This window comes from Aquarana catesbeiana, linkage group LG01 (assembly GCF_042186555.1).
Source record: "Aquarana catesbeiana isolate 2022-GZ linkage group LG01, ASM4218655v1, whole genome shotgun sequence".
Lineage (NCBI taxonomy): Eukaryota > Metazoa > Chordata > Amphibia > Anura > Ranidae > Aquarana > Aquarana catesbeiana.
The window spans coordinates 284,598,138-284,623,724 of record NC_133324.1 but is presented as its reverse complement, the minus strand read 5'-3'; the positions used below and the strand labels follow the sequence as shown (position 1 = coordinate 284,623,724).

The 25,587-nt window shown below is 43.9% G+C and overlaps 1 protein-coding gene across 1 annotated transcript in view; it reads right to left on the bottom strand.

Annotated features, from left to right (window-relative positions):
- Window positions 1–24,839, bottom strand: part of LOC141128482 (solute carrier family 2, facilitated glucose transporter member 11-like) — a 46,746-nt gene extending 21,907 nt beyond the window's left edge. The window contains exons 1-7 of the mRNA XM_073615827.1: window positions 24,719–24,839; window positions 9,494–9,580; window positions 6,103–6,201; window positions 4,585–4,745; window positions 4,381–4,505; window positions 2,348–2,477; window positions 2,022–2,170 (exon numbers count right to left, since the gene is read on the bottom strand). Coding sequence (XP_073471928.1) covers window positions 2,022–2,170; window positions 2,348–2,477; window positions 4,381–4,505; window positions 4,585–4,745; window positions 6,103–6,201; window positions 9,494–9,517 — 688 coding nt within the window. The 5' untranslated portion in view covers window positions 9,518–9,580; window positions 24,719–24,839. The remainder of the gene's footprint in view (window positions 1–2,021; window positions 2,171–2,347; window positions 2,478–4,380; window positions 4,506–4,584; window positions 4,746–6,102; window positions 6,202–9,493; window positions 9,581–24,718) is intronic.
- Window positions 24,840–25,587: the final 748 nt, after the last annotated feature.

The window sequence follows — 25,587 nt, the reverse complement described above, 5'->3', positions numbered from 1 at the left end:
TGTCCCTATTAGAGAAGTTGTGGCTGGAGCTCTCTTTCAAGTCCGTAGAGATGTGCTTAGGTATTGAAAGTCTACTGATTCTCCATCTCATAAGGAATGGGTACAATGTATGGGTGAAGCTCTTAGACTGGAGAAGTACATCTACCAGAACAGGGGTCCATGGCTGGATACCCCAGATCCAGGGCCCATTAGAATTGGTGATGGACAGGCTACTTATTGGTTGAGTTATATCCCTCTGACAGGAGAACTTTACTATACACTTGTCAGCAGATCTGGCAACATGAGTTTGATTCTGTTATTTACCTATGACCAAACTGTACTGTCCTTTTGCGATAGAGGGAAGCTAGATTTATACCACTGTGTTTGTTATACATTGTATGAGCTGTTTTCTGAGTATGTTTAAGAAACTTAAGAGACTGTCCTGGAATTGCTATAAACTTTGTATTTATATGCTTTTATTTTTCAATAAAGCTCTATTTGATTTAAAAAAAAAAATGAATTGCTTTAAAACAGGTAAAACGTCTAGATCTTCTCCAATATCAATGTAGGATAGCTTTAGATTTTTTTTTTCAAATTAAAAAAATGCTTATAAAAGTATTTAAATTGATTCTTGTTTGGAAACTATTTGCTTTAGTGTTCAGTGTAGAAAGATTTAGACCCCTTTCACACTGGGGCAGTGTGGGCGGTAGCGGTAAAGCACTGCTAGATTTAGTGGCACTTTACTGCTGTTAGCGGGGTGCTTTTAACCCCCCAGGAGGGGTTAAAAAGGGGTTAAAAGCGCCTGCTTAGCGCTGCTAAGGCTCTTTGAAAATGGCACACCGTCCCAAAGATGCTGCTTGCAGGACTTTTTTTCCTGTCCTGCAAGTGCACCGCCCCAGTGTGAAAGCACTCTGGCTTTCACACTGGGGCTGCAGAAGAAACAGTTGCTTTACAGGAGCTATTTTTAGCGCAAAAATGCCTGTAAGGTACCTCGGTGTAAAAGGGGTCTTAAGGAAAAAATTTAGTTTAGCAGGTTTGCCCGCTGACAGATGAATGTAAACAAAAGAATGCCGGCAATGAATAATGCAGAAAAGAAAACAGCATGGGGTCCCCCCCATAAATCCATACTAGACCCTTATCCAAGCAGTCTGGTAGGTCAGGGAAGGGGGATGGGAAGAGTGAGCCCCCCTCTCCTGAACCATACTAGACCACATGCCCTCAATATGGGGGGGGGGGGTGCTTTTGGGCAGGGGAGCTCCTTAACAACCGATCACTCAAATGTAAAAAAGAATGCCGACAATGAAAAATGCAGAAAAAAACAGCATGGGGCCCCCCCAGTCCATACCAGGCCCTTCAGGTCCGGCATGGATTTTAAGGGGAAACCCCCAAAGCACCCTGTCCCCATGTTGATGGGGACAAGGGCCTCTTCCCCACAACCCTGGCCTGGTGGTTGTGGGGGTGGCTCAGAATGTGGAAGCACCCTTTAACAAGTGGGCCCCAGATCCCGACCCACCCCTATGTGAATTACTGGGCAAGGGTTGTGGGGAAGACCCATCTGAATTTGAATTGTTCCGAAAATTTATAATTAGTTAGAAAAGTAATAAACAAAATTAAACTAAACAAAACTAAACAAATTCCAAAACGAATCAACAAAAGGAAATTAGTAACATAACAAATCAACCTGAAGCAAAACAATTTTTTCCGTTCTGCACATGTACTCTATACCGCAATATACAGACTCTTTACCGTACCTATACAACACCAACCCTTGCACTTGTGCCAAGACTGAAACGTACCCATACTGTACCTATACTGCATGCAGGTTAACAGGGACTGTCAATAGGAGCACTGATGCCTATAAAGGGCCCCAACAATAGCTGGCAGAAGAACATCTGCTGTAGGTACATTAGTTTGGTGGTCTTTCATCCAGTAAGCTGTCTCCAGCAAAAAAAATTCAAAAGCCACAATAACCAGGGAATACTTCATAGCAAACCCTTATCAATAATTAACCAAATAGGACATAAAAGGTTCTTCACCCATACCTTGCATACAACCATCCTTGTCTTGTTTTTCCATCAGAAGGTATGGTGGAGACTCAGGAAAGAATGGCAAAGTAAGCAGTTGGGTCAGTGCCCAGAACCCACTGACAGCCAAGAGAAGAGGCCATATTGATTCAAATCCTAGGACCTCCCTAAAGGTAATCAGAGATAACAAAACTATAAAACTTATATATTTTATATCCCAAAATACCCTCATATAATAAAGTAAATTGAATGCCAGGTGTCACATCGGTATAACAGCAATAATTAAAACATTTCAAAGCCATATAACTTAAAGGATTAGAATACAGGCCCACAGGGGCACTCACCTTAGCCCAAGAATTTGGCCAGTCAGTTTCCCAGTTGTCACAAATATGGAGATACTGGTGTTCGTAAAGCCACGCATCTTTTTATCTGCTATTTCACCTGCATACTGAGCGTGGATGTTCAGTCCGAATCCTGAAAAGCAAATATGTATTTTACAGAGTACACATTATTAAAACATTTAAAGGGAAATCCACAAGAAATATATCTTAGAAAGAGTTAAAGTATAACTAAGGCATTTTTTTAAAGTTTTGGATAGAGAACAGAGGGATTAGAACACATGTCAGATTTTTTATTGTCTGTGTCCCTGTTAGGGAGCATCACTCTCTCAATATGTACTGTTTACCATTATTACGAGTGTGAAAGTGAAAATTCCAAATTGTGGATGGTGATCAGAACAGGAAGAAAGGGGAAACCTTTGAACAAAAATCAACCAAGCAATAATCTCCTGTGCTCCAGTGTTTTGCTAGACACTATGGTGTGGTTCATTCTTGAATATAAGGCAAAATCTAAAGTCTTGCAGCCCTCTTCAGAATAATGGGTATTCATACAACTAAAGAGAAAATAAAAAGAGAAGAGGGCGCATCGAGCTAGTGCATTACCAATGTAAAAGTTTTATTAAAAGTATAAAAACAATGGTACTACTCACAAACGAGTGTGAGCAGGCTTTTCTTAGCAGTCACAGCTACATCCCTTGGTACCTGATGACAAGAGGTAGATGATGGCACCCCAAACGGCTGAACGGCTGAACGGCTGACGTGTTTCAGGGGCGCACCCCTTTTCTCAGAGCCTAGGCGGTTTGTGGCTTCTCTGTCCTGTGTGCCCTAATATATACATCCATATGCCCATGCCCCAAATGACCACGAACCTAATAAGCCACACCGATCAATGAGATCTGGCTCCAAACAAAGGGGCGGAACTTACTTCCCTCTCTACAGCACGCTGTAACAGTGTCACCAAGTACGGGGCCGCCAACAGGCCAAACAGTTAACCACACAAATAATGGATCAAAAATCAGCGTATCAAAACACAATAGAGACACATCACACAGAGTGAGTCATGAGGGTAGGTTTTTGCCTGACCTTTCTTCTCTTGGGGGATCGAGCTGCGCACTGCCATGAATACGCTATGGAATATTCACATCAGTCAGATTGGGGCTAGTGCAATTGATGCTGGGCAACTGATATATCTCTATTGTGTTTTGATAATCTGATTTTTGATACATTATTTGTGTGGTTAACTCTTTGGCCTGTTGACGGCCCGTACTTGGTGACACTGTTACAGCATGCTGTAGAGAGGGAAGTAAGTTCCGCCCCTTTGTTTGGAGCCAGATCTCATTGATGGGCGTGGCTTATTAGGGTAGTGGTCATTTGGGGCGTGGGCATATGGATGTATATATTAGGGCACACAGGACAGAGGAGCCACAGACTGCCTAGGCTCCAAGGAAAGGGGTGCGCCCCTGAAACGCGTCAGCCGTTCAGCCGTTTGGGGTGCCATCATCTACCTCTTGTCATCAGGTACCAAGGGATGTAGCTGTGACTGCTAAGAAAAGCCTGCTTTTCACGCTAGTTTGTGAGTAGTATCATTGTTTTTATACTTTTGATAAAATTTTTATACTCATTCTGGAGACCCTGGCAATTGTTATGTTTCAAAGGAAGTCCAACATCATATATATTTATTTTGGTATACGTGTAATTTAAATCAACTAACATATTTCTGTGTTTTTGTGAGGATGAGATCTTTGCATTAGGAACCTCAAACTGCATGTAGTGCAGCAATTACAAAGGGGCTCAGTACTGGGTCAGTACTGGGATCACCGCTTGTAAAGCATGCAGGAAATCCAGGAAGTTGTGGAAACATGGCCTGCTGACTTTTCAAATAAGCTTATACTAAATTATTAAACATAACTATTGTTTGTCTTTCTTTTACAATGCCAATGTAAAAAATATAATGCGTGTGCTGTGACCATTGAACTCCTTTAGGTTTTATGCTGTGACCATTTATTTTACAAAACAGCACTTAAGCAGACTACCCATACCTGCATTAATGCCATACAAAAAGCGAGCAAGCAGAATCGTCTCAAAAGACCTGGCAGTGGAACTGAGACCAAGCAGGAGAGCTCCAACAATAGGAATCAGGTCACTGCATAGCAGACATCTCTTTCTGTAATGAGGAAACATTGGTAATTATCAGCGCTGTTTTCATACTGGTAATGACAGCAATGAGTTTTAAATGCACTTACTTGCCAAATCTGGAAGCTAAATATCCTGATGTCAGAGATCCAAGCAACCCACCAATGCAGTAACTTGACACAACGAAGGACCATAATAATCTAAGATCACTCTCAGCTATTGGTAGCTGGTATCGATGTATCCATGTGTCATTGATGAATGTCTTTACAAACTGGAAGAAAGGTTTTAAGCAATCACTACCTATTATCTAGGATCTGAAATGGCTGTGTAGAGCCACTGTAAGTCTACCGATAAGAATAAATGTTTCTTGAATTTTTTTAGTCTACTTCCTTCCATAGTGTAAACCTTAATTTACACCTGAGCACCGCACATTCCTAGGAATGTTTCAGCATTTTTAAAGCATTTTCAGGTGTTTTTCATACATATTACAGGCATTTTACAAGTGCTTTTGCATGCGTATCAGGTGTTTTTTTCCTGGGCTAGGCAATAGAAGTTCTTCAGGCAAACGTGAAAGCACCCCAAAATGTGTGTATCATGTGTTTACAAACGCTCCCATTAAATTATATAGGTCCAAAATTGGTTGGATAAGCTCAAAGAAAAGCTCACATACTTTTGTGAGCATAGGGCGTAGAGCCACTGAGCAAACAAGTGTGAACAGTCACAGTTAGAAAGAATGGGATTCTCCAAATTCACCTTTAGTAACATGTTACATGTTAGGCCTGTATTTATATTTAGGGTGTAACATATAACATGTTACTTTGCACCAGTTTATACCTGCAAAAACATGTGCATTTATTTGAATTTTTTTTAAAGATGAACTTGGCCTTTAAAAAACTGGCTGGTTCAGAGTTCTATAAACTGTTGAGGAACATTAACTACTGTATATCTGGATCTTTTGAAGAATGAATCCTATGACTTTTAACAAATCAGAGAAGTTCTTGAATTCTGAATGCACCAAAAGGAATTCTAGATGTGCTTGTGATGTGCTTAGTATTTGGGTCTGCAATAATGCCTAGAGAATCTTTCTTTCATTTTAAAACTCCGGCCTGCAGAAGTGATATTTGAAAGGTGGTTGTTGCCCCAACATGTTTCCGGTTGAAACGAAAAAGTCTAATTTCATTACCTAATCAGATGCATTTAATTTGTGCAATGCGATCCACAGTGTAACTGTAATGAGATCATTGATTTATGCAGTTAATGTCCCAGCCGTTAAATCAAAGCATCCCAAACAGACATACCTGTAAAAGAAGAGATAAATACTTACCTTTCCTGTGGTTCCGTTCACAAGAAGTCCTCCTCTGAAGTCTATAGGGAAACTGACACTTCCAGAAGTGTCAATCAACTTGGTCCTCCGCAGTGCCCAGTACCGCCTCCAGTCAAGGTCTGCAGATTAAAAGTGCTGCTCTAATAGGGATTGCAAAGGCTAATACCAAGTTAAAAAATACTTCTAATACAATAATTAATTGATTATTACAGTCTGTGAGACAGTTGATACATTTGCCAGATGGTTTTATCCTTGCCAAAGTAATGCTGAATTAAAATATAGACAAAATCAGTTTAATGCTCACCTGAGAGGGAGAGTTTAACACAGATATATGAAATCCATATTGAAAAGTTCCTCCAATTCCCAATACACATATAAGCATAAGAAGCCCACGATACTGGAGCTGAGAGACAAATGTTTAATACTGTATTACTGAACTGTCTGCATCATGCAAGCTGTAACAGATCAGCTGAAAGGTTTGTCCTGTAGTAAATATAAACTTAAAAAAAGAGACATAATAGAGCACAATAAGGTAATGACTGATATGAGAATCAATTTTGCCATGACAATATCTTCTCGTTATGTCTGACGTGTTTCAGGACAAAACTTGAATCCCTTCTTCAGGGAATTTGCATAGAGAAGACCACAAGATTAAAACACTCAGCAAAGCAGTCAGCACAGAGGTCATCACATGTAAAAACACCAGAGATTTTGCCTGCACCAGGACGCTAGTGCCCTGTGTCTGTAGATGGCCAAGGTGCTTGTCTCCTCCACTGTTGAGACCCCCTTGTTGATAATTGCCTCATTACTCAGTGTCAAGGGCTTTCTCATTCCATGTTGAAATACTCTTTGCTGCGGTTTGAGGTCACACTTGTGTGGATCATCTGAGGCCTCGGTGTCCCCTCACGGGGACAACATATGTGGGGGACATCCCTACTCTGGTGCAGGCATATTCGTTGGTGTTTTTACATGTGATGACCTCTGTGCTGACTGCTTTGCTGAGTGTTTTAATCTTGTGGTCTTCTCTATGCAAATTCCCCTGAAGAAGGGATTCAAGTTTTTTCCTGAAACACGTTGGGCATAATGAGAAGATATTGTCACAGCAACATTGATTCTCATATCAGTCATTACCTTATTGTGCTCTGTTATGTCTCTTTTTTCTTAAATGTGATGTATGCACCGACTTTTTATCTATATATCTAATAAAGCTTTATTTTATAAAATTTTGGTTCAATATATGAGTTGCCCTTAAAGTCCCATTGTACTGGGGGGTACTTATTGTCAGGGCTGGCTCAGCCCTTCCTTCTCTGAGCTGGCCGCTCAGCTGTCGGCTAATTGCCAGCTCTCATCTCTCTTCACAGTTAACCAGCTGTTGTGGATCTGCTCGTCAGTCCCTCCTACTTAAAGATCTCCAGCTCACTTCATTCCTGCCTTCGCCTTGGTCACATCACAATTAACCATCTCCTGCATTCCTGTTTAAAGACTGGCTTTGCTGACATCCCTTCTGGCTCCTTATCCTGCTTGCTGTTCCTCTACTTGGATCCCTGACTTCTGGCCTGGCTGATTACCCGATCTGGTTACTGAACTCTGGCTTGGATGACTACCCGATTCGGTTACTGGACTCTGGCTATGCTTTGACTACGCTTACTCTATTTACCTTTTTATTTTTATTACTAAACAAGTGTGATTTTACTGTACTTCTGTCTCGGTCTGGTTCATGGTTTCTGACACTTATTTGTATATTTTCCAATTTCTAGGGATGTTGGCAACAATTTATGGCTTTCTCTGGTGGTAAATATATTTACCTAAATATAACATTAAACCAATCTGAAGGGGAACTCTAGCTAATACTTTATAAGCAGTTACAGTAAATTTGTTTTCCTTTTAGGATAAAGATTTCACATAAATGAATAAAAGTTGATCATTGTAAGCACTCCAGTCAGTGTTAAATGGTTTGTCCAAACTCTCTAACTTCCAATTTGGTAGACAGCTTGGTCTGGTATAGTAAGCTGAAAAATTACTGGCAGTATTACCAGATGGCAATAAAGGAAAAGCAAGACAAAACAAAAAAAGCAAATGCAGTCTAAGTGTCTGTAAGCTGTAATTTTAATACTTTTTCTTTTTTGGGTTTAATAGCCACTTTAAGCAAGTTTAAACCTCTGTTACACTAAGACCAATATGGATAATTTAGCACAGACACATTTACAATATACTGTGCACTTTTCAAGTGCAGCTGCAGTCTGTGGGTGCAGTTGCTCCACAGCTTAGTGAATGAGGGGAAGCTCTGCTGACTTACATCATCCAATCATGCGCAAGCCAAAATTATTATTTTTTCCTTGCATGTGAATGGGTATTTTTTGCAAAGTGAAGCTTCATCTCATTTATTAAGCTCTGGGGGACATCTACCATGGTAATCAGTGCCCTGATCATCAGTGCAGCCCCACCAGTGCCCATCATTGCAGCCTTTCAGTGCCCATCAATGATGCCTGTCAGTGCCCATCAATGATGCCTGTTAGTGCCCATCAGCGATGCCTTTCAGTGCCCATTAGTGATGCATGTCAGTGCCCATTAATGATGCCTGTCAGTGCCCATCAGTGATGCCTGTCAGGGCCCATCAGTGCCTCATATCAGTGCAGCCTCATCAGTGCCTCCTCATCAGTGCCCATCAGTGCTGCCTCATTAGTGCTGCCTCATTAGTGCCCATCAGTGCCGCCTATCAGTGCTCATCAGTGCAGCCTCATTAGCACACATCAGTGAAGGAGAAAAACCCAAACAAAATTTTTGGTCTTTTTTTCTTTTTTTGTTTGTTTAGCAAAAAATAGAAAATCCAGTGGTGATTAAATACCAACAAAAGAAATTTCTATCTGTCTCAAAAAAAAGATAAAAATTTCCTTGGTTACAGTGCATGAGTGTGCCATTGTTATTCAAAGTGTGACAGCGCTGAAAGATAAAACTGGCCTGGGCAGGAAGAGGGTGAAAGTGCCTAGTAGGCAAGTGGTTAAACTAAGGCATGGATCACTAATACCCCTAAGGCTGGATTCACACCAGTCCGGTGTGAATTCCAGCTCCGTTCTCTGTGCGAAGAGAAAAAGCAGCTATTCAGTGCTTCCTCTCCGTTGTAGCTGTGGATCCGCTGAGCAGGGAAAGGGGGAGGTGTAGTGGAGAGGGGGAGAGAATGCCTGTTCTGCAAATTAGATGCATTCCCATAGAAAAATATGTGCCTGCAATTTGCACCGCACTGCCTAGAAAACGCACACACGTTTTTTGGGCAATGCGGTGTGCGAATGCAAAGCACATATTTGAACCAGACTGATTGAAAGTAATATATTTTAAAATGTTCTGCGAATTGGATGAGGTGTAAGCTGCATCCAATTCGCATAGGTGTGAACCCAGCCTAAAGTTTGTCCCTCCACACAATGTTTATCTGATGTTTATCTGATGATTTGACTAAAAAACATTTCTAAGATAAATTAACCTTTGAACCCATTAAAAAATAATCCAAGCATACATGTTTCATCCATTAGGGCAAAGTTTAAGGAACCAAATCATTAAATAAATATTTTATATTTAACCAGTTCTTACTTCATATAATATAAATGTAATGAACAGGCAATATACACATAGCAGTCAAAATGTATTGTGCTATGAGTGGCCTCGCTGCTCCTCAGCTAGGGATATAAAAGTTGGATACTCACCAGGTTCTTCACCCAAGATGACATTTCAGAGAATAGACTTGCTGCCTTGGCTTCTTCCTGAGTCCTGGCAATCTTGGACCAAGGAAACTGGTATTGAGGTGGAATGAGGTTAAATTTTTACATACAGTGTTATTCCTAACTTATAAAGAACCTACCGATTAGACATTTCAGAGATCTCATATGGTACTTTTCACACACTTTTGATGTTACATAATGTGCTACTGATTTACAATATGTATAACATTTGCAGGTACTGGGTCAAAGGCACACAGGAGCACATGCATCCTATATCTAAATTCTGTTACATGTGTCATAGATGCTTTTCTGTTAAAGACAATCTATAATGGGTTTCATTAGGGTTGAACTGGCCTACTGGAGAATCCTGAAGTGGATCCCAGTTCTTTAGGGTATCCTAATCCAGCACTAGGGTGATGCCTGGCACTTATCTTGGGTCTGCAGCTACCAATGGCATGCAGGCTATCCTTTTATGCAATGGTAGTGGCATTTTTCTGGCACTGTTATCACTCAACAGACAGGGTAAGCAGTGTGGGACACTAAATATATATAAAAAAATGACATTTCATCCAGGGAATCTGCATGTACATTTGTTCTGTGTGAACTGGGCAAAAATAAATGTTCTTAGGACTCATTTACACTTGCTTCGGCTTCAACACACATTAACCGCTAGTTTACATTTGCTTCAAAACAAGGCTTCAGACAGGCTTTGTTAGTTCTCTGAATGCTAGTCAAAGCTCCTGCCACTAAATAAAATGGTTAGCTTACAGTCTTCCTGTTTACACCTTGCTTTTGCTTTTCTTCGGCTTTGCTTCAAAAATTATACCCCATGTAGCTTTAGTGGTGCTTCAAAGCTTCTTCAAAGCCTCCATAGAAGTCTATGGCAAAGCTCGCTTGAAGCCCCACTGAAACCCCACTGTAGCCTCGTTGAAGCCCCAGGAAGCCTCACCAAAGCCCCCCTGAAGCCCCATCGAAGCTCCACCAAAGCCTCATCGAAGCCCCCACCGAATAGGGTGACCACATTTCCAAACTGCCATTCAGGGACAATTTTGCCAAGGACCGGGGGGGGTGGGGGGGTGTTGAATGTAGTCTTGGCGAGTGATTTGCCAGGTGAATGGCTGGTTTTAGCATCATATTATTTCTATTACTACATTGTAATATATAATGAAATAGTTCAACTAGAAGATAGAGCAGGTGGGTGGCAGTGGCTTTGCTAGGGTTGGTGTCACCCCACTGGTGCCGTAAAACATGGTGTTACCTCCTGCCAAGTAAAGTCCCCCTCAGTACAGACCCCCCTTCATTAAGTATAGACTCCCCCCAATAAGTACAGGCCCCCCTCAATACAGACTTCCCCCAATAAGTACAGACCCCCCCTCAGTACAGACTCCCCCCAATAAGTACAGACCCCCCTCAGTACAGACTCCGCCCAATAAGTACAGACCCCCCTCGGTACAGACTCCCCTCAATAAGTACAGACCCCCCCTCAGTACAGACTCCCCCCAATAAGTACAGACCCCCCTCAGTACAGACCCCCCCAATAAGTACAGACCGCCCTCAGTACAGACCCCCCCAATAAGTACAGACCCCCCAATAAGTACAGACCCCCTCAGTACAGACCCCCCCAATAAGTACAGACCCCCCCTCAGTACAGATCCCCCTCAATCAGTACAGACTCCCCCCCAATATTGTATATACCCCCAATAAGTACAGACCCCCCTCAGTACAAACCCCCCTCCCTCAGTATAGATCCCCCTCAATCAGTACAGACTCCCCCCCAATATTGTATAGACCCCCAATAAGTACAGACCCCCTCAGTACAGATCCCCCTGCTAAGTACAGAGTTGCTCAGGTGGGGGGCGGTGTCAACTCCCCTCAGCTCGGGCGGGCTCGGCTGTGCTTGGGCGGGAGAGCGGTCTCAGCTCCCCTCGGCTCGGGCGGGTTCGGCTGTGTTTGGGCAGGGGGCAGTCTCAGCTTCCCTCTAATCGGGCGGGTTCGGCTGTGTTCGGGCGGGGGTGGGGCGGTCTCAGCTCCCCTCGGCTCAGGCGGGCTCGGCTTTGCTCGGGCGGGAGGGGCGGTCACAGTTCCCCTCGGCTCGGGCGGGTTCGGCTGCGGAGGCAGATGGAGCTGGAGGCAGAGCGAGCGCCAGCACTAGCGGGGTTTGCTCGCTCTGTTAATTTCATTCTGGGACACTGTATTGTCCCGGAATGAAGGTGCCCGGGACCCGGGACAGACCTGCTAAATGCGGAAATGTTCTGGGCAATCCAGGACACGTGGGCACCCTACCACTGAAGCCTCATCGAAGCCTCATCAAAGCACCAAGAAAAAGAAAGGTGTAAAAAGGACTGTAAGCTAACCATTTAATTTATTTAGCGAAAGGAGCTTTGACTGGCGTTCAGAGAGCTTTAACAAAGCGTATCTGAAGCCATGTTTTGAAGCAAGTGTAAACTAACCCTTAAGGCTATTTTCTCTTCTGATCGAATGTTCCTTTATTATAGGCAGCAGTGAAATACCAGGTTATGGCCACTAGATGGAGCTGAGAAGCCCAGGAAAGGTTTCCCTTCTGCTTAGTGACCACAGGAGTTGCTTGTTTATCACTGCTGCCATTCACAAAACACCTTGCATTTTCATAATGAATACAAGGCATTCTCAGGGAGGGAGGTGACGTCACAGTTTGCTCCTTGTCCAATCAGAAAATGCCTTGTGCAAGTCATTCTGCAAAAGGCAGCAGTGCAGAGGTAGAGACCTCCTGTCGTCTCTAAGCAGAAGGGAAGCCTCTTGGCACAGGGGAGATTGCAATGATCACTATAGTAGTGGCAACTACTGGAGTGATTGTCATCTTCCACAGAGGTCCATCAGGTATGAGATATCCATACTTACATTGATACAAGCTGGGCTAAGGTAACTATGCAATAAGGATGATACCTTGACTTCAGTTTTAACTTCAGTTTTGACTTCAGGGGCCTTCCTCCCCTGTGTTCTCATGCCTAATGTGGTCAGTTTTTAATAGGAGAGGGACTGGCAGGAACACCAGGGGTATCACACAAAGGAAGAGAACAGGATAGTTTTCTTATACAAGTACATGGTGCAGCAGGCACATATCTAAAATATGACATGTTGGGTTTACATATTCTTTAAGTGTATAAATATTATTTATCTTACACTGGGATTTTTTTTCAGTTGGAACATGACAAAATGGCATTCCACCACCTTCAGCAACCCTCTCCTCTCCAAGCTGCCACTTAACACAGAAGCCGCTTTTGTGTGCTACCGCCGGCAACCAAAGAAGTTGAGTGCACATGCTCAGTGTCATATCCAGAGGTTGTCTTTTGGAAATAGACATATGAGTGCTGCCAGCATTGCTGCAGGGGTTGAAGGGGTGGGGGGTCAGCCTGTCAGTGCTCAGACGATACGCCGCACACTGCATCAAATTGGTCTGTATGGCTGTCGTCTCAGATGGAAGCCTCTTCTAAAGATGATGCACAAGAAGCCCGCAAACAGAGTTTGCTGAAGACAAGTAGACTAAGGACATGGATTACTGGAACCATGTCCTGTGGTCTGATGAGACCAAGATAAACTTATTTGGTTCAGATGATGTGAAGCGTGTGTGGCGGAAACCAGGTGAGGAGTACAAAGACAAGTGTGTCTTGCCTACAGTCAAGCATGGTAGTGGGAGTGTCATGGTCTGGTGCTGCAGGAGTGCTGCCAGAACTGGGGAGCTACAGTTCATTGAGGGAACCATGTATGCCAACATGTACTGTGACATACTGAAGCAGAGCATGATCTCCTCCCTTTGGAGACTGGGCCACAGGGCAGTATTCCAACATGATAACGACTCCAAACACACCTCCAAGATGACCACTGTCTTGCTAAAGAAGCTGAGGGTAAAGGTGATGGACTGGCCAAGCATGTCTCCAGACCTAAAACCTATTGAGCATCTGTGGGGCATCCTCAAACGGAAGGTGGAGGAGTGCAAGGTCTCTAACATCCACCAGCTCTGTGATGTCGTCATGGAGGAGTGGAAGAAGACTCCAGTGGCAACCTGTGAAGCTCCGGTGAACTCCATGCCCAAGAGGGTTAAGGCAGTGCTGGAAAATAATGGTGGCCACTCACGTTTATTGCCAGCGGTTTAGACATTAATGGCTGTGTGTTGAGTTATTTTGAGGGGACACCAAATTTACACTGTTATGCCGCATACACACGAGCGGACTTTTCGACCGGACTGGTCCGACGGACCGAGTCCGGCGGACAATTTGACCGTGTGTGGGCTTCATCCGACTTGCAGCAGACTTTTTCGGTCGAAAATCTGACGGACTTTAGATTTGCAACATGTTTTAAATCTTTACGTCAGAAATCCGCCATACCCAGTTCCTATCAAAAGTCTGCTCGTCTGTATGCTAGTCCGACGGACGAAAACCAACGCTAGGGCAGCTATCGGCTACTGGCTATCAACTTCCTTATTTTAGTCCGGTCGTATGTCATCACGTACGAATCCGTCGGACTTTGTTGTGATTGTGTGTAGGCAAGTCCGTTCATTCGGAAAGTCCGTCGAAAGTCTGTCAGATAGTCCGTCGGACCAGTCCGGTCGAAAAGTCCGCTCGTGTGTACGCGGCATTATACAAGCTGTACACTCACTACTTTACATTGTAGCAAAGGTAATTTCTTCAGTGTTGTCACATGAAAAGATATAATAAAATATTAACAAAAATGTGATATATATATATATATGTATATATATTAAATTAATTATTTTCTCCATCAGACTAATTTTCACAGGAACAGAAATCAGGTTTTGTTTGAGTTTGTTTGAGGATGCTTTTCAAATCAATGTTTTGGTAACACGTACATAGGCTGTCCTCAAACAATGGCAACTGTTGACCAGGGATGGGCCGAACCGATCCCTGTTCGGTTTGCACCAGAACTTTTGACCACCACGAAAGTTCGGACCCGAATAATGAACCCCATTAAAGTCAATAAGACCTGAATGTCAAAAATCAAAAGTGCCCATTTTGAAGGCTTATATGCAAGTAATTGGGCATACAATGGTTATAGGGGTCCGGGTCCTGCCCTGGGGGACATGTATCAATAAAAAAAAAAAAAAAAAGTTTGTGAAAAAAGTCATTTTTAAATGAGCAGTGATTTTTTGATTTTTAAAGTGAAAGCATAAAAATGAAAAATTCCTTCCAATATAGTGCCTGGGAGGTCCCCTTATCTGTAAAGTGGCAGATCTGTACCATGTCTAGAATCTGCTGCAGCAATAATTGCATTCATAAAACCAAAAAAATGAAATTTTCCCTGCAAGCTGCCTTTATTTTGCTCAGCAACAGCTGGGGAGCCAGTGTGTATGATGAGGCCACAATGTAGTGCACTGGGAACAAGATTAGAGACTTTTTGGATACATTCTGGTGTCACTTTGACTTTGGATAGAAGTAACGGGTGTGTAAAAATTGGTCTTTGGGTGTCGGTGGCGCCTTCCCACTGTAACCCTATAGAGGTAATCTTGATGAAAGCAAGAATTGGCCTTGCAGTAAAAAATTGCAATGATATGCACCTGTCAAACAGGCACAGAAAAATTGGTCTTTGGGTGTCGGGGGCGCCTTCCCACCATAACCTTATAGAGATACTCTTGATGAAAGCAATAATTGGCCTTGCTGTAAAAAATTGCAATGATATGCAAATGTCAAACAGGTGCTGAAAAATTGGTATTTGGGTGTTAATTGTGCCCATGAAACCTATACCAAAAACATTCGACTACTTCTACTGGGCAAGTTCTGGCCAGTGGTCTATTCTTATGACACAGTAAGTCAGTGGATCGTCAGCTGGAAAGCTCTCCATCTCTGTTTTGGACCCGAGGTAATCGTCCACCATGTGATGCAGACGCTGCCGATGGGATGTGAAAGCTGACAGCCCTGGGACTAAAAAAATTCCGAAATGCCTCACTTAGGCAGACGCCTTTTCCAACGCTCCTCTCTTGACCAACAGAAGACTCAAAACTATGTTTTCCACGACACTGTAACCTACTAGAGCCAGGAAAAACGTTCAAAAAATCCTCTTTAACGTGTCCTCAAGAGATTTTATCTTCTGCACTTTCTGTGGGGACGGGATGGGTTTTGAGACTTTTCCCTTATAACGGTGGTCAAGGAGGGTTGCCAACCAGTAATCATCCTCCTTTATGTCACGTATTCTTGGGTCCTTTCACAGGCTTTGAAGCATGAGGTTGCCCATGCGCCTCAAATTTGCAGAGGCTTGAGAAGCAGACTCCTCGGGCTCACTCAGGATGACAGCATCTGGAACTTCCTCCTCCCAGCCACGTACTACTCCCAAGGGTCCTGGGGTTGGAAAGCCATCGCTTACAGATTGACGCATGTCTTCCTCTTCTTCGAAGCCTATGAAAGTGCCAGAATCCTCCTCCTCATCCTCCTCCCCTCTCTCCTCCTGTGTGTTTAGTGACATAGGAATGATCGTGTCTGGATAAAATGGGCCTTGAGAGGAAAGGAAGTCCTCCTCTTCTTCCTTCTGCTCTGCCTCCAGCAACCTGTCCACAATGCCACGCAGAGTCTGCTCCAGCAGGAACACAACAGGGATTGTGTCACTGATTCATGCACTGTCGCTGCTCACCATCCTTGTGGCCTCCTCATATGGTGACAATACAGTGCATTCATCCTTAATGATCAGCCATTGGCATAGGGGAAAAAAAGCAGAGGCGGCCTGAGCCTGTCATCGTTCCGTACTGGCACAGGTACTCATTGATGGCCCTCTGCTGCATGTATAGCCGCTGCAGCATTCCCAAAGTTGAGTTCCATCTGGTGAGCATGTCACAAATCAGGTGGTTTACAGGCAGGTGGAATTGCCGCTGAATTTCAGCCAACCAAGCACTGGCTGTGTATGACTGCCTAAAATGGCTACAGACTCTTCTGGTCTGCTTTAGTACATCTTGCAACCCTGGGTATGTACTTAGGAAACGCTGCACCACCAAATTGAGGACATGTGCAAGGCATGGCACATGTGTCAACTTTCCCTGTCTAAGGGCGGACAGGAGGTTTGAGCCATTATCGGACACCAACATTCCTGGCTCCAGCTGGCATGGTGTGAACCACCTCTGGGCCTGTCTCTGTAGAGCTGCAGGAATCTCTGATCATGTATGGCTCCTGTCCCTTAAACAAACCAGCTGAAGCACTGCATGGCACCTTTTTAGTCTGACTCTGGGAATAGCCCTTTGAACGCTTAGGGGGTACCTGATGTTCATAGGACAATTCTGCAGAGGAGGGCATGGAGGTGGCGGAGAAGGAGGCGGAGGAGGGGTAAAGCTCACAGGTCTGGCATCATCACCACCAGCTGTATGGAGACGTGGGGGAGCAACAAGCTGCAGCACTGAGCCCTGTCCTGTATCCTTTCGAGTTGCAAGCAGCGTTACTCAGTGTGCTGTGAACAAAATATATCGTCCCTTCCCATGCTTGCTGGACCACGTGTCAGCAGTAAGGTGGATTTTACGGCTGACTGCCTTGCCTAACGATGCCAGCACATTCCCTGTCTCGTAATAGTAGAGAGATGGAATGGCCTTGCGTTAAAAGTAGTAGCAACTGGGAACCTGCTATTGTGGTACAGCACATTGTGCAAATTCACGGAACGGGGAAGAATCCACCAGGCTGAAAGGCAGAAGTTGGAGAGCCAACAGCTTTGTCAAGCTTGCATTCAGACGCTGGGCAGGGACTGTATTTTTTTTTCCGCTGCAGCAGATGGGGCAGAGAAATTTGCCGGCTACAGTCTACAGCTGGTGGTGTGCTGCTGGCAGATGTGCTGCTAGGACCTGGAACACCCTGTGCTATACCATCATCCCTGTCAGTGGAGGCTGCTGAGATGTAATGACTTGGTATCGCAGGAGCAGACTGAAGTGGGTAAGGAGGAGGAGGAGGAGGAAGAGGTGGAGGGACAGATTTGTGCCCCTTTTCTGTGGTTTTTAGGTGCTCTTGCCAACGGGCTGAGTGGTTGGACGTTAAATGCCTTGTTAAGCATGTGGTACCCAAATGGTTGGTGTTTTTGCCACGTTTCATGTGCCTGAGACACAGTTTGCAGATAGCAACAGTGCGATCTGCTGCAGATGTGGTGAAAAAGGCCCAGACAGTGAAAAAGGCCCAGACAGCTTTGGAGAGTGGGCTGGGAGATAACAGCTGCAGAATGTGATGGAATAGGATGGCTGCTCTCTACTCTTTCTTGATGTCCACCTCCTTGGGGTTGTGCCGCCTCATCTTCAGTTTCCTCCTCTGTTCTCTCTGGCACCCAAGTTGCATCAGTGATCCCATCATCATCATCATCTCCATCTCCTCCATCTTCATCATTACCACTGGAGACAACTTGGCAATACGCTGTGGAACAAGAATGCCAATTTGTCTGCCAGTGTTCCTCCCTCTCTCTAGGCTCATGTTCCTGTCATCCTCAACCTCAGAACCAACATCTGAATCCAGTAATGGCTGGGCATCATCAAGGAGCAAGTGGCTGACGCTGTGGTCAAATAACTCAACTGACTCCTCAATGGCTGATGTTGGGGCTATGGCAGGAATAGATGGACAAGCATAGCACAGATAAACTCACTAAGCAGGAAATGATGCCCTGCCTGAGGACTGACCACCACATCCACCTTTGCCTGTGGACACATTTGTTGCTGACCCCCTTACAGTGCCAAGGGAACGTCTGCCTCTCCTTGTTGTCCTCCCAGACATTATTGGGAAGGAGGGGGGGGTGCTTATAAGCAAATGTAAAGTAGAAGTTGAAATCTGTACGTAGAGGTGTTTGGTGCACTTTAATTTGAGTACTCACACTTCACAGACACACTCCAGGGATACACTATAACACAGGTGTCAAACACAAAGCCCGCGGGCCAAATCTGGCCCTCCAGGCCATTTCATGTGGCCCTCACACCTCTCCTGCAGCTGCAGGAGAGCTTAAGCCCTCCTCTGGTCCTTCTCCAGACCCCTACTTTCTGCTTTCAAGTAATGCATCCAGCTTCTTCCCAGCAGCAGCATAAGGAAAGGGGGTGCACTGTGATGTTAGGGAGAGTAGGGGACTCAACTTCTGATGGTGGGGTGGCTCTTGTATGGGGAGGGGATGCGCTGGACATCTAATCTTACAGATACAACCGGCCCTTTTGAGGACAATCATAATGCTGATGCGGCCCACGATGAAATTGAGTTTGACACCCCTGCAATATAATATACTATTATATACTGCAATATAATGCGCCAAACATACAGTGATGCACAGAACTATATGGCATTAAACTGGCAGTAACGCACACAAAACTATATGGCGTTAAACTGGCAGTAACGCACACAAAACAATATCGCGTTAAACTGGCAGTAACGCACATAGAAGTAAACTGTGTTAAACTGGCAGTAACACACACAAAATTATATGGCGTTAAACTGGCAGTAACGCACACAGAACTATATGGCGTTAAACTGGCAGTAATGCACACAGAAGTAAATGGCGTTAAACTGGCAGTAACGCACAAAACTATATGACGTTAAACTGGCATTAACGCACACAGAATTATATGGCGTTAAACTGGCAGTAATGCACACAGAAGTAAATGGCGTTAAACTGGCAGTAACACACACAAAATGATATGGCGTTAAACTGGCAATAACGCACACAGAAGTAAATAGCCTTAAACTGGCAGTAATGCACACAAAATGATATGGTGTTAAACTGGCAGTAACGCACACAAAACTATATGGCGTTAAACTGGCAGTAATGCACACAGAAGTAAATGGTGTTAAACTGGCAGTAATGCACACAAAACGATATGGCGTTAAACTGGCAGTAACGCACACAGAAGTAAATGGCATTAAACTGGCAGTAACGCACACAGAACTATATGGCGTTGAACTGGCAGTAACGCACACAAAACTATATGGCGTTAAACTGGTAGTAACACACGCAAAACTATATGGCGTTAAACTTGCAGTAACGCACACAGAACTATATGGTGTTAAACTGGCAGTAACGCACACAGAACTATATGGCGTTAAACTGGCAGTAACGCACATAAAACGATATGGCGTTAAACTGGCAGTAACGCACACAGAAGTAAATGGTGTTAAACTGGCAGTAACGCACACAGAAGTAAATGGCGTTAAACTGGCAGTAACACACACAAAACTATATGGCGTTAAACTGGCAGTAACACACACAGAACTATATGGCGTTAAAATGGCAGTAACGCATGCAAAACTATATGGCGTTAAACTGGCAGTAATGCACACAGAAGTAAATGGCGTTAAACTGGCAGTAACGCACAAAACTATATGGCGTTAAACTGGCAGTAACACACACGGAAGTAAATGGCATTAAACTGGCAGTAACGCACACAGAACTTTATGGCATTAAACTGGCAGTAACGCACACAGAACTATATGGTGTTAAACTGTCAGTAATGCACACAGAACTATATGACATTAAACTGTCAGTAACACACGCAAAACGATATAGCGTTAAACTGGCAGTAACACACACAAAATAGTATGGCGTTAAACTGGCAGTAACGCACACAAAACAGTATGGCGTTAAACTGGCAGTAACGTACACGGAAGTAAATGGCGTTAAACTGGCAGTAACGCACACAAAACTATATGGCATTAAACTGGCAGTGACGCACACAAAACTATATGGCGTTAAACTGGCAGTAACGCATGCAAAACTATATGGCGTTAAACTGGTAGTAATGCACACAGAAGTAAATGGCGTTAAACTGGCAGTAACGCACAAAACTATATGGCGTTAAACTGGCAGCAATGCACACAGAACTATATGGCGTTAAACTGGCAGTAACGCACGCAAAACTATATGGCATTAAACTGGCAGTATGGCACACAGAACTATATGGCGTTAAACTGGCAGTAATGCATGCAAAACTATATGGCGTTAAACTTGCAGTAACGCACACAGAACCATATGGCGTTAAACTGGCAGTAATGCAAACAGAAGTAAATGGCATTAAACTGGCAGTAACCCACAAAACTATATGGCGTTAAACTGACAGTAAAGCACACAGAACTATATGGCGTTAAACTGGCAGCGACGCACAGGCAAACTATATGGCAATAAACTGGCAGTATGGCACACAGGACTACCCTCTTAAGCCAGTTGGGGGAGCTAGAGGAGACTAAAACAAAACCTGTCAGGGCAGTAGATAAGGTCAAGGCCAGACAGGAAGAAAACAGGCAGAAAATAACTTTTACAGAGAAGAAAGGGAATGTGGGCGAGACAGGAGGTGAAGAGAAAACCAGGCTAATTATCTCTAGGAAAGAAATGTGGGTGGATCTATTAAAGGCAGGAGTACCTAAATATGTGATAGATGGGATTTCTACTGCAGAAATGCTGAAGATGTGGAAACATTTAGTGGGGAAAACTGTCAGGATTAGGAACACCATTCCTAGTGAAGATAACATCAGCCTAGATTTAGAGAAAACAGAACAGACCCCCCCTGTTAGCCCCAAACCAATTCCCAAAACTGAAGATGAACCCAAACTCAAATCCCTTTATTCTGGGGAGTAGTTAGAGAGACAGAAAAGGGGATTGGGAGGTTACTTATTCTTTATGAAGGGAAGGTGGGTCTCCTGTAATAGCAGTGAGGACAGTGACGGCAGGAGACCGACGCCCATATGCACCTGTCACTGTATGGTGGGGGAAGTCATCCTCTCCTACACATGTAATGGCTTTAGTTGATACTGGAGCTGAAGTTACACTTTTGCAAGGAAATCCTTCTCATCACAAAGGTGAATTGATTTATGTAGAAGGTGTAGGAGGGCAAACCACACCAGCAGTTAGGATACGGGTGAAATTGGCTATTGGCAAGGGATCAGGATTTTGCACAAATGTTTTGGTATCAGAGTTAACCAAAAATATTCTTGGGATGGAGGTACATTCACATTCGGGTATCTGATAAAGCGTATCTGGTTAGGGCGGTTAAGGCTGTGGTCAGAGGTCATGCTAAATGGACCCCTGTCTACATTCCTCCACCAGAGAAGCCAGTCTGTTTCAAGCAGAACAGACTTCCTGGAGGCCGCAAAGAAATTGTGGAGACTATTCAAGAACTGTTGAGAGTAGGGATCCTTAGACCTGCTTTAAGTCCTTTCTCATCTCTGGTGTTCCCAATAAAGAAACCCGATGGAACTTATAGAATGACTGTGGATTACAGAGGTCTAAACAAAGTGGCACCTCCATTGAAGTCAGCAGTACTTGATATGATCTCAATTGTTGAGAAAATTGATAAAGAGGCAGGAGAATATCATGCTGTGATAGACCTAGCTAATGCTTTCTTTTAGATTTTGATAGACCCAAAGTGTCAGGACCAGTTTTCCTTTGTGTGGGACAGCCGCCAGTACACTTTCACTGTCCTTCCGCAAGGCTATCTTCATTCTCCAACGATTTGTCATGGACCAATTGCCCGAAATTTAAGTACCCTGAACTTGAAAGTTGCTGTGTTTCACTACATTGATGACTTTATGATTTCTGGGACAAAAGAAGATGTAACTAAAGCACTGCACCTGCTGATACGGCATATGGAGAACAGAGGGTGGAATATCAACAGGGACAAAGTCCAAGGACCTGCCACAGAGGTGAAATTCCTGGGAATGATGTGGTCTGGGCTGCAGAGGAAAATTCCAGAGAAAGTTGTGCAAACTATCCAGTCACTGTCACTCCCTACGACCAAAAAGGAGGCACAGAAGTTCATTGGAGTTGTGGGATTCTCCACATCTTGGACTGATTCTGAGGCCTATATACAATGTCACGAGGAAAAAGACTGAGTTCTCATGGGGTTCAGAGCAGCAGACTGCATTCCTTGCTGCTAAAGAAGCCATTTTGCAGCATCAGGGATTAGGACCAGTGAGACAAGAAGTATCATTTCAGCTGGATGTAGTGGAGGAGGATGGTACCATATTTTGGAGTCTGTGGCAGCCAAACAAAAAGAAAGGTCTGAGAGCTATACCTATTGGATTTTGGTCCAAACAACTGACAGGGGCACAGAAGAGATACACCCCCTAGAGAAGTACCTGTTTGGGATGAGACTGCACAGTAGGCTGAGAGAAAAAAAAGGCTCCACCCCAATAGAACAGATCGAGCTGCACTGTTCTATTGCAACTGTGAAGAGGTGAGAGAGCTGTGGAGGGAAAAGGGGGGAGGATGGGGGCAGCGGCTGTGCAAAGAGACAGCTGTGGAGAAGTTCTGGGGGTTCTGCAGAGGCAAGAGATTGGTGGGGGTAGTAGATTGTGCAAAGTGAGAGCTGTGGGTGGGGGGAGAGGGTGAGCTGTGGATGGGGAGGGAAGGTGAGCTGTTGATGGGGAGGGAAGGTGAGCTGTGGGTGGGGGGAAGAGGGTAACCTGTGAATGGGGGGAGAGGGTGACCTGTGGATGAGGGGAAAGAGGGTGACCTTTGGACAGGGGGTTGGGAGAGGTTGACCTGTGGATCAGGGGAAGGTGAGTTGCAAGCGAGGGGCAGACAAGACAAGCTGTGGACAGGGGGGAGAGGGTGAGCTGTGGACAGGGGGGAGAGGGTGAGCTGTGGAGGGGGATGCTGATTTTTTTCTGCACACTGTGTTATACACACTCCCCAGCACTGCACAATACGCACTCCTGTATGTTATGCACGCCTGAATCCAGTGCTCTGTGTATTACACTTTCCTGAACCTTGCATTGTGTGCGAAACTCAGTTCTGAGCCTTGACCACACCCATTATTTTGCACCACTTTACTTTTCTTCCCCAAGGAATGGCGGGAGGGGGTAGGGTCGGGGGCTAGTTTGGGGGCAAATTAGCTGAGAAAAAAAAGCCCTGATCTTACAGAAAAATAATATGAATTCAATTCAGTGCTGGTATAATTTCATTTCAGTGTTATGCCCCGTACACACGGTCGGATTTTCCGACGGAAAATGTGTGATAGGACCTTGTTGTCGGAAATTCCGACCGTGTGTAGGCTCCATCACACATTTTCCATCGGATTTTCTGACACACAAAGTTTGAGAGCAGGATATAAAATTTTCCGACAACAAAATCCGTTGTCAGAAATTCCGATCGTGTGTACACAAATCCGACGGACAAAGTGCCACGCATGCTCAGAATAAATAAAGAGATGAAAGCTATTGGCCACTGCCCTGTTTATAGTCCCGACGTACGTGTTTTATGTCACTGCATTCAGAACGATCGGATTTTCCGACAACTTTGTGTGACCGTGTGTATGCAAGAAAAGTTTGAGCCAACATCCGTCGGAAAAAAACCTAGGATTTTGTTGTCGGAATGTCCGAACAAAGTCCGACCGTGTGTACGGGGCATTAGTGTTTTACAATGTACAATATGTAATAATTGCATTAACTCTAGACATAACCCTTACTATCTATAACTAACTATATTACCCCGTACACACGGTCGGACTTTGTTCGGACATTCCGACAACAAAATCCTAGGATTTTTTCCAAGGGATGTTGGCTCAAACTTGTCTTGCATACACATGGTCACACAAAGTTGTCGGAAAATCCGATCGTTCTGAACGCGGTGACGTAAAACACGTACATCTGGACTATAAACGGGGCAGTGGCCAATAGCTTTCATCTCTTTATTTACTCTGAGCATGCGTGGCACTTTGTCCGTCAGATTTGTGTACACACGATCGGAATTTCCGACAACGGATTTTGCTGTCGGAAAATTTTATATCCTGCTCTAAAACTTTGTGTCGGAAAATCCGATGGAAAATGTGTCATGGAGCCTACACACGGTCGGAATTTCCAACAACAAGGTCCTATCACACATTTTTCGTCGGATAATCCGACCGTGTGTACGGGGCATTACAGTCATAAGTTCAGCTCCAATATTACTTTCATGCCAAAAACAGCACGTGCCTATGATGCAAATCTTTAATGTAGCTGCTGGGAACAGGGTATAAAAACATTAGCTCTGCTGAAAACATGAAGAACCTCTGCAAAGTTCAACATTAATAAATACTTATCTTCTGTTTCTGTTGAAAATGACAAACTATGTTTTCTGTTTGGCGTATCACTTCCTGTAACTGCCATTATAAAAAATTAACATGCTTATTATTTCCAGCAAAGAAGAATCTTGTTTTATAGCTTATTTAAAGATTGTGCTTTGCCGTCATTAATTATGTATTAAAGTTGAATGCCAGGCAAACCGCTAAAGGCATGTTTAAAATCCATATTTGTTTACCTGCCATCTGATTCTATACCGCTGTCTCAGATTTATATGCTTCTGTCACACTCTACAGTTGGGAAGATCTCTCTGCTATTTCTTTCTTCAGCTCTACCTCTTCCTGGATCATCTCCCTGCTAATTGGATAGACAGCTGTGAATTGCCCAATGAGCAGGCTAGGGATGGAGAGATGACATAGGACGCTGCAAAGCTGAACACACATATAAGGATGTTATCTGACTTACTGCAGTGTGGCAAAGGTGTGTAAATCACAAGACTTGCTGAACAGAATTGCAGATTTTTTGTCACATACATCTCCTATGTGTTGGGATGGACAAACATGTAAGATAGATGAGGATTTTATTTTTAATGTTCACCTGTGGCTTTTAAAGCCTAGCCTACTACATTTTTATTTAGTTTTGAAAAGGGTGAGGGGAATTTTTAGAAATGTAACATTGTTTTTTTTATTGCTTGGAATAGAAAAAAAAGGAGGCACAGGCTTTATTATGCCCCACGTAGTAGGCTCATCAATAGTTTATGTAGAAGTCCAAGCACTGCTTATGAAAGGTAAAAAGGAATGTAGCAAAGACCATAGCCAAGGTGAATAAGTATCTCATCTGGATTTCTGCCAAACACTGTATTTTTTCAAATGAACGTCTCCTGTGGCTCTCTGTTCACATATTGATTAGCCCTGAGGAAGAGCACACAAATCCATTAAACGTGTCGGGTTACCTTTAGATCTTTATTAAAATATTCTAAATAATTAAAGAGACATGCACTTATTTCAATCTCCTTGTTTATCTTGGCTGTGGGCTGTTGCCTCTAATATCCACATTTCTTCTTACCAACTTTTTATTGTTGTCTCTGTCTCTATTCAGGAAAAGTCT